The following is a 10,019-nucleotide window of genomic DNA, read 5'->3' as shown; positions in this document are numbered from 1 at the left end:
TTCAGTGCTGTGATTAGCACGAAAACCTGACTGAAAGTCATCAAGGCAGTTATTCAGTGTCAAAAATGTGGTTAGCTGAAGACAATTAAAGACAATTTTTTCAATAATTTTGCCTATGAATGGTAAATTGGATATGGGCCTGTAGTTGTTTAATGTGGAGGCATCCAGGTTATTCTTTTTCAGTAGGGGTTTTACAACAGCTGTTTTCAGGGAGTTAGGAAATGTGCCAGTCTGTAATGATGTATTTATGATTTCAAGCAGATTTGTCGTTATGAGGTGAATGACAGATTTAAAAAAGCTGGTAGGTAGAATATCCAATTCACATGTGGAAGAGTTGAGGTTTTGTACTGTTTTTTCAATAATTTCAAAGTCAATCAAGCTAAATTCAGACATCAAGTTATGTGCTCCTCTTTTTGTCACTGGTGGTTCGAGGTTTTGAGTGATTTGCGTTTGAGATAATATGTTCAGTCTGATTTTATCAATTTTACATTTGAAAAAAAGATGCAAACTCATTGCACTTATTTGTGGAGACAAGCTCTGGTCCTAATTGTGAAGGGGGATTAGTTAACTTTTCAACTGTTGAAAAAAGAACTCTGGCATTGTTCATATTCTTGCTGATGATGTTAGAGAAGAAAGACTGTCTTGCTTTGCATGTTTCAAAGTTATATTTGCGTAGCATCTCTTTGTGTATTTGATAATGGATGAGAAGTTTGGATTTACGCCATTTTCTTTCAGTCTTCCTACACTCTCTCTTTAGGAGTTTGATCGTTGGATTTTGTTTCCATGGTGCTTTCCGCTTTTCAGTGACTCTTTTGAGTTTAAATGGAGCAATATTATCCATAATGTTAACCATTTTTGAGTTAAAATGATCCATTAAATCGTCTACTGAGTCTGATGGTTGACTCAAGGTTTTTGAAAGTGCCTGTTCAAAGAGAACACCAGTGTGATCATTTATGATTCTCTTTCCTACCATCACACAACTGTTCTGAATTTGTGGGGACATAAATACATCAAAGAAGATGCAGAAATGATCAGATAATGCCAAATCCTTGACAACTATAGTGATGTTAAGACCCTTTGTAATGACAAGGTCAAGTGTATGGCCATGAGAGTGTGTTGGCCCCTGTACATGTTGTGTTAAGTTGAAAGTGTCAATTAGTGTGAGTAGTTCATTGGCATAGTTGTTATCTGAATTATCTACATGCAAATTGAAATCCCCTGATATAATGAGACAGTCAAATTCTAAACAAATGGCTGACAACAATTCACCTAGTTCTTCTAGAAAAACTGTAGCCGAGTGTTTCGGGGGCCTGTAAATGATCAGTAACAGAATATGTGGAGAACACTTAATGATCGCACTTAAATATTCAAAAGATGCAAAGTCTCCAAAGGATGACTGTTTGCACTGGAAAGATGCTTTGAATATTGTGGCTATTCCACCTCCTTTTTTATTTGTCCGGGTAGCACTCATAAAATTAAAATTAGGAAGGGCTGATTCAATAAGGGTAGGAGCATTGTTGGCTTGGTCCAACCATGTCTCAGTTAAAAGCAAAAAATCAAGATTATGTGAACAGATAAGATCATTGATTAAAAAAGACTTGTTCAAGAGAGATCTGATATTCAGTAGAGCTAGTTTAACTGTACGTGTGGAACTAGCTGGTGGTACATTCTGAGGTTGTCTAGATACAGATACAAGATTTGACTAATTTACCCCATAGGCTCGATGTAATCGATTCTTCCTATTTGTTGTCAGTACGGGAATGGGACAGCAGGAGGCAGGGGTGAAAGACATTTCGGGAATAGCATTGAGCAGCGAAAGTTGAGCTGCCTCAGTTCTCAGTCCATTTTCGCTCCCTGGATCTCTTGGTGCGTTGACATCCGTCACCTCTCCGGGACCACTCCACCAGATCGATTTACCATGCATTTAACATTCTCCTTACAAAGTGCTAATTATTATTCTTTTTCGTATATATCTTTTTCGAAGATTCAAGGTTTCTGGGGATGTTCTTTTTATGACGCTAGGACAAAAACTCGCGGAGCTTCAAAGGCATATTGACAACAATAACAAACTCGTTTTATTTGCTTACACATTTAGCTCGGTATCAAGTTACTTACTGTCTGAAAAAAAACGCGTATGCTTGGCTGCTGGTCCAGTTTTCTCTGCTTTTTGGGTAACCTCAAATCCTCCATTACTATACCTTACTTTCTTTGCGCTCAACTGACTGACGAAAAACTGTTAGGTAACCATGCCAACGCAGAACGACGCGAGGTGGTTTCAAACGAAATCACACAAGTGTACAACGAGGAGGGGGGATTCACACACTTATGTTTTTCTTAACAAACGGAAATAAATTGAAAATAAATAAGACATGACAAGAGACCGATCCATTGACAGGGTTCATACATTTTATTTTACATATTTTCTGCTGTATATTGGGGGGGACAGGTTGGTATTTTCTCAATATTGGGGGGGACACGACCCCCCCAAAGAATGCATGGTTACGCCCTTGACCAAGAGGGTCTGCTCATTTTGAGTTTCGTTTCTCTGGAAATCACCGCCTACCAGTTATAAATACCAAATTAGGCATTTTGAGTTTCATCTCACATACGAAGGGACAAACAACTATGGGACTTTGTAAGTAGCCTAGCCCAAACAATATGCTTTCAAATTCAATCAATTTGCGTTTTTATGACCTTTTGGACATATTTAAAGTATACCCACTGACGTAAGTACTTGCATCGTTGTTTGGTACAGTGACTTTTGTGGCCGCAGCGGCGGGAGCAAGTGAGTTTAACTTATTTTTTTTCTCAAATTGATGCCTGTCTCGGCAGGGACAACTTGCCCCTACTCACTATTTCTGGTATAAAACTGAAAAAACCCTGTTAGAGATCTCCAATCATATTCTTTATCTAACCTCTTATTGCTCATAGCGGGGGCGGTGGTCGCCGCACCGTTTGTGCTGACTGCAGTAGGCTTCACTGCAGGCGGGATAGCTGCGGGATCCATAGCCTCCGGCATGATGTCCGCCGCAGCAGTGGCTAACGGAGGAGCTGTGGCAGCCGGTAGTTTGGTGGCTTTGGGGCAGGCAGCAGGTAAGCCACTTGTATTATGCTCTGAGAGCCGAGTCAGGAAATGCAAACTACCCAGATAGCAAGCATATATCGGTCCACTGGTTGATTTCTGTTCGGCACCTAACTGGTGGTGCGCCATGGTCCTTCCTTAAGGTGCGTGCAAAGCCTGAGCGGTCGTTTCCAGAGAAATTAGGCTATAGCCCACCCAGATAGCAAACATATCGATCCACCGGTGGATTTTGGTCAGTACAACAACCTCCACTATCATCTTAACCCTCCTATAATGTTTGGGGTCAATTTGACCCCATTCAATGTTTAACGTCTCTAAATAAATGATTGACATCATTTTTTTTGCTTCGTATTTAATGACTTCCTAATTTAATGGGCTGAAGCTGAATGAAGCTGAAGAGCTGGTGTTGATTTTAGTGGGGGTCTTATGCTCTCATACAGTGATCTGATTGGACGTTACGTATTGCTGTATTGTATATAAGCAGGTGCATAATAAATGATTGTTCTCTTTCCGGTAAAGTAATTCCGATGGCGAGCTGTGTCACTTATTCCTCCGTAAATGTGTAGATAAAGTAAACCGGTTATCCTATCCTAAGATGTACAACGCAACAGGTTATGGGCCCAGGCGGGACGTTGGAAACCGATGGAGCAGGTTATGCTTTGACGGAGATGAAAAGAACTACGAGATATGGGAAACGAAGTTTTTGGGCTACCTACGTCTTCAAGGGCTGAAGGAGACCATATTGCAAGAACCAGGCGAGGACGATGTTAATGACGAAGTTAAAAACGAAGAAGCCTATGCCGAGTTAATACAGTTTTTGGACGACAAAAGTCTGTCTCTGGTCATGAGAGAAGCGACTGATAACGGCCGAAAAGCTCTGACCATTCTGAGGGATCATTACGCAGGTAAAGGAAAACCACGTGTGATAAGCCTATACACCGAGCTAACGTCTCTACAGAAGGCAGCTAATGAGAGTGTCACAGACTACATAATTAGGGCAGAGACTGCCATTACAGCACTTCGAAATGCCGAAGAAAACCTTAGTGATGGACTTCTAATAGCAATGATTCTGAAGGGGTTGCCGGAGTCATTTAAGGTATTTGCCATCCACATAACCCAGGGTGACGAGAAGATGGAGTTTACGGAGTTTAAAACCAAGCTGAGAAGTTTTGAGAGCACGGAGAAGCAAAATGCTAACTCAAGTGATGACGGTGTGATGAAGGTGACTACCTCAACCTCGGGAGCTGGGGGAAGAGAGAGCATTACTTGCTTCAACTGCAATCAAAAGGGGCATATAGCTAGAGCATGTCCGAACGAGCAGCACCAGCGACCGAAGCAGTGGTGCAGTTTTTGCAGAAGTCCAACACACAGAAATGCCACGTGCAGACGGAGAATGGGAGATGATGCAAAGCAAGCGATTGATGCTGAAGAGGAAAACGAACATGGATATGCGTTCAAGATAAGTGAACGACAAATCAACGGATCAAGACAGAGAGGCCTGATGGTCGATACGGGCGCTACATCACACATAATAACTGACATTGAAAATTCAAGAACTTTGACAACACTTTCCAGCCAGAGAAGCACGTTTTGGAATTGGCTGATGGAACGAGGACGTGCGGTGTCGCGTCAAAAAGAGGTGATGCAGAGATCTTTCTCATTAACAGCGAGGGCCAACGGGTGAAAGCGACGCTAAAAAGGGCGTTGTATATTCCATCCTATCCACAGGACATTTTCTCTGTGAAAACCGCGACGACCAACGGAGCTTCAGTGAACTTCAAACAGGGCCGTGACCAGCTCATCCACAAAGACGGGACCAGGTTTGACATCAAAGAGTACAACAGACTGTACTATCTGAACACTTATAGTGGTGAGAATGATGATGAGTGTAATGCATGTTATGATATCCAAACCTGGCACGAGATCCTAGGTCACTGTAACTATGATGATGTCTCTAAACTACAAAATGTTGTAGAGGGAATGAAAATCAAGGGGCCAGTCGATAGATCTAACTTAAATTGCGAGGTCTGCATACAAGGGAAATTTGCTCAGAGCAGAAACCGAGAACCAGATGAAAGAGCAAAGGCAGCACTTGATCTAGTGCATACTGATTTAGCTGGCCCTATCGAGCCAGAAGCAAAAGATGGTTTTCGATATGTTTTATCATTTACTGATGACTACACAAGCGTAGTGTTTGTCTATTTCTTAAAGGTTAAAAGTGATACTGCCAAAGCAACCGAGAAATTCATTGCTGACACTGCCCCTTATGGGAAGATAAAGTGTATTAGGTCAGACAATGGCACAGAGTACACAGGGGGAAAATTCCAAGCTTTGCTGAGTAAGAATAGCATACGACATGAGACCTCAGCACCTTACTCTCCTCACCAAAACGGAACTGCTGAGAGAAACTGGAGAACTCTATTTGAGATGGGTAGATGTATGCTTATCGAGAGTAACTTGCCTAAAGAATTGTGGACATATGCCGTGATGACTGCTGCAGTAATACGCAACAGGTGCTACAATAGTCGGGTCAAACAAACCCCATACTACATGCTGACGGGAAAGAAACCAGACCTTTCGAAAATGAGAGTGTTTGGAACGGCGTGTTACGCATACAAACAGGACAGGAAAAAGTTGGATCCCAGATGCGAGAAGGGAGTGTTTGTAGGGTTTGACAAGAATAGCCCAGCACACTTAGTCTACTACCCACATACAAGGAAAGTACTGAAGCACAGGCTTGTGAAGTTCATTACGAAGAATGTAGTTGAACATGAAACTCAGACTGACCTAGAAATGACAGATGATGCTCATGGGAAGAGATTTGCATCCCCCATGCCCAGACACCAGATAGCTGATCAGACCCCAAAAGAGGACCAAGAGTCTAACTTGGTAGATCCAGAAATGACTCTCAGACAAGAGACAGACAACAGAGGTGCCATACTGACAGAAGATAGTTGTACACGCTACCCCAGAAGGGATAGGATCCCTCCTAAATACTTGAATGATTATGTGTCTGATGTTGATAGTGAGGATCAGTTATTTGCCAATCTTGACTATTGCTACAGGATGGTGTGTAGTAGTGTACCACAAACTTTTGGTGAAGCCATGGATTCACCAAAGTCACTGATTTGGGCTGATGCTATGAAGGAAGAGATTAGTTCCCTCAAAGAAAACAACACATACACATTGACCACACTGCCAAAGGGTAAGACTGCAGTGGGGGGTAGGTGGGTGTTTGCCGTCAAAAACAATGCTGACGAGTCTGAGACGTATAAAGCAAGATATGTTGCTAAAGGCTACAGTCAAGTAGCTGGAATAGACTACAAGGAGACTTTTTCTCCAACTGCGAATATGACATCAATACGTACTCTGATGCAAATGGCAGCCCAATATGACCTTAAACTCCATCAAATGGATGTCAAGACGGCTTATCTTAATGCTCCTATAGATTGTGAGGTTTACATAGAGCAACCAGAAGGATTTGAAGTCAAGTCAGAGACAGGTGAAAAACTTGTCGGTAAACTGAACAAGTCACTATATGGTTTGAAACAGTCTGGACGGAATTGGAATAGGGTGTTACACGATCACCTCAGTGAAAATGGATTTACTCAGAATCCAGCAGACAATTGTGTCTACTACAAAGAAACAGCGAATGATAGGATCATACTGATCATCTGGGTTGATGATCTACTGATAGCAGCTAGGGACAGTGATTCACTCAATGATGTGAAGAAAATGTTGACAGCAAGGTTCAAAATGAAAGATCTTGGAGAACTTAAGCACTTTCTAGGCATAGATTTTAACCAGAGTGAGGGAGAGGTAAGAATGAACCAAAAGCGATACATATCAAAAATACTGGAGAAGTTTGGCATGTCAGAGTGTAAATCAAGGTCGACCCCATGTGAACAAAAATTAAACTTGGATGGTGATGAGGAACTTAGCGATTCTAGGAGATATCGAGAGGTGATAGGCAGCTTGATTTATGTAATGACATGTACAAGACCAGACCTAAGTTGGATAGTCAGCAAGCTTTCACAGTACCTATCACAGCCAAAACAACAACACATGATGGCGGCCAAACATGTGATGAGATACTTGAAATGCACAATCAACAAGGAGTTATGCTATAAGAAAAGTAAAGAGGCACTTAAACTTGTGGCATATAGTGATGCTGATTGGGCAGCAGACCTGAGGGATAGACGCAGTACTACAGGGTATTGTGTAGGTCTAACTGAAAAGGGTCCTGTTGTGTCATGGAAATCAAAGAAGCAGCCAACAGTTGCGTTATCCACATGTGAAGCTGAATATATGGCTTTGGCTGCGACTACTCAAGAATGCCTATACCTTATACAACTATTGAATGGAATGGATAGTGAGTGTAAATATGTGCCAGTCAAAATCTTGGAAGACAACCAAGGAGCAATTGCTTTGTCCAAAAATCCTGTAAATCGTCAGAGATGTAAACATGTTGATATTCGTTTTCATTTTGTTCGATCAGCACTCAATGATGGCAATATAACCATTGAATATTGCCCAACAGCAGAGATGGTAGCAGATGTTATGACTAAGCCTGCAACAAAGTTTAAGCTCGAGCAGTTTAGACATTTTCTTTTTGGAATGTAGCCTAAGCTGCCAAACAAACGTCAATGTGACAGATTGTTTTATTTTTGATTATTATTATTTATTTATTTTTGTGTGTGTATTATGAGAGCAAGTGGGGGTGTTGATTTTAGTGGGGGTCTTATGCTCTCATACAGTGATCTGATTGGACGTTACGTATTGCTGTATTGTATATAAGCAGGTGCATAATAAATGATTGTTCTCTTTCCGGTAAAGTAATTCCGATGGCGAGCTGTGTCACTTATTCCTCCGTAAATGTGTAGATAAAGTAAACCGGTTATCCTATCCTAAGATGTACAACGCAACAGCTGGGCTGCAGTCATAACAGAAAAGAGAAACAAGACACAGTGAATCATACCTGTACGGAGGACTCTGGGGGATAGGGGGTGAGATGGCAGCTATACCCAGATAGCAAACATATCGATCCACCGGTGGATTTTGGTCGGTACAACCTCCACTATCATCTTAAGTGTATCTGGGCGTGGATATTAAGAAAATAACATAAACTGTTAGTAAATCCTGGAATGTCTAAATAATATCCTTGGCATAGTCTATTGAAAATATCAGCTGTAGCGTCTATAAAAATTGGGTGGGGAAAAAAAATCGATTTTTCGATTTCTCTCGATTCTCTCTAGAACGAGTCTGTCTCGATTCAGAAAAGTTCATAATCGATTTTTTTAATAAAAACAATTTTTTTTTTTTTTTTAATTTTTACACATTCATTTTGTGTTGAAATGCAAGCTGCATCGATTATTGCATTGTTCATAGAAAGTCATAATTGTGACAAGGAAAAACTTTTTCTCTAATTGTGGAGGCTATCCTATTAGCCTCAGTGTGGACAGCAAAGTGTTCCCAACGCGTAGCAAATAATCCTTTGTCCAGGCATGAACTCTCTTTGGGTGGTGTTCCCGTTTATTATAAAGGTATAAATTCGTACATAAAATTGGTCCCTTCACCCAGTGCTGTTTGCCTATTAACAAGATGCTGTCGGTGAAGTGGGTTTCAGAGCGACGGTAAGAACCGTGTGTTCCCCGCCATCCACACCTTTCCCTAATTGAGTAATCACACCTGTAGATATACCCAATTTCCCGTGACGTGCCACACCCAGTGCAATATTCCCCCAAGTGGCTAAAATAAGTAACACTAAAATAAAGGTAACTAAAAGGTGGCTAGAAATGGCTCCTACACTAATAAAAAAATAGATCTGTTGATTTTCTTTAATTATCAAACACAAAGTAGGAAGTGATTTGAGACTCTGAGTAGCAAACTCAAATGTTTAAAAAATTGAGATGCATCGATAATCGTTTTATCGGTTTAGAATTGATAATCGATAATCGGTTTAGAATCGAGAATCGGTTTAGAATCGAATCGTTGACTCGAATCGAATCGTGAGGTGCCAAGAGATTCCCACCCCTAATAAAAATGTTAAGGGTTGGTTCAAATCAGTAAAGATGTATTCATGAATAAAGATAACATGTTTTAAAGCAAGTGGCAAAAAGGTTGGCTGTTTGTCTGTACTTCACCGCCCGAAAACCGATTGGCAAAAGGCCAGTGGTCAACTAAAAACACCATGAAAGCCCAGTTATCTGAAACATTTTTTTCTCTGAACTCTGACAGAATACACTTTACGCCATTTTATTTTCAAAGAAAACACAGCAATGCCATTATACCAGCACCTCTATCCTGTTATGTGAAAATATGTGACCAAACATATGATATAGGCTACCCCCTTCTTTACTATAAAGATGTTATGTCAAAAGGAAGTTACAAAGAGTGTGTCTTTTGCATGTAGGTGCAGCCGGTCTGTCTGCAGGAGCCACAGCAGCAGTTGCGACGACGGGGGGGGGGGGGGGGCGGCAGTGAGCTGGCTAGCTGCAGTCGCTCTTATCTAGAAAGGCATCATCTGCTCTCAGTGGAGAAGACCGATCCGACAACCATCAGGAGTTTCTTTTACCTTTGTCTTAAATAATCTGAATATCAAAACTGGTATAACTGCAGTTGCATAGCTAAATACTACAATACCCAATAAAGAAATATCATATAAAAGACTTAAGCTCAAATGGGAATAGTCCTTTTTCTTGTGAACTTGTACTGTTCATGCATGTATCCAGGGGTTAAATTGGGCTGGAGCCTACTGGAGCTGAGCGCCGCCTCCTGACATCCAAATCGTGTCCTGCCTGACCTCAGATTTTAACACCCCAAATTATTGTGAACAAAGCAGTCGTGCTCAATATGAATTAGCACCATCGGAGCTGTTTTCATTTTTCAGTTCAAACACCGTTTCCTCACTTGTGTTGTCTTAGAGCCATACTAATAA

General features: G+C 41.2%; 1 protein-coding gene across 1 annotated transcript; it reads left to right on the top strand.

Moving 5' to 3' along the window:
• The first annotated feature begins 2,585 nt into the window (after positions 1-2,585).
• Positions 2,586-9,565, top strand: LOC116223557 (interferon alpha-inducible protein 27-like protein 2). The gene is made up of 4 exons (XM_031580696.2): positions 2,586-2,635; positions 2,756-2,785; positions 2,932-3,093; positions 9,495-9,565. The coding sequence occupies exons 1-4, from the start codon at positions 2,626-2,628 to the stop codon at positions 9,563-9,565; spliced, it is 273 nt and encodes a 90-aa protein (XP_031436556.2). The 5' UTR covers positions 2,586-2,625.
• Positions 9,566-10,019: the final 454 nt, after the last annotated feature.

This window comes from Clupea harengus, chromosome 14, assembly GCF_900700415.2.
Source record: "Clupea harengus chromosome 14, Ch_v2.0.2, whole genome shotgun sequence".
In the NCBI taxonomy this organism is placed as follows: domain Eukaryota; kingdom Metazoa; phylum Chordata; class Actinopteri; order Clupeiformes; family Clupeidae; genus Clupea; species Clupea harengus.
Note: the sequence above shows the minus strand (reverse complement) of the source record. Positions and strands in the feature narration are given on the sequence as shown.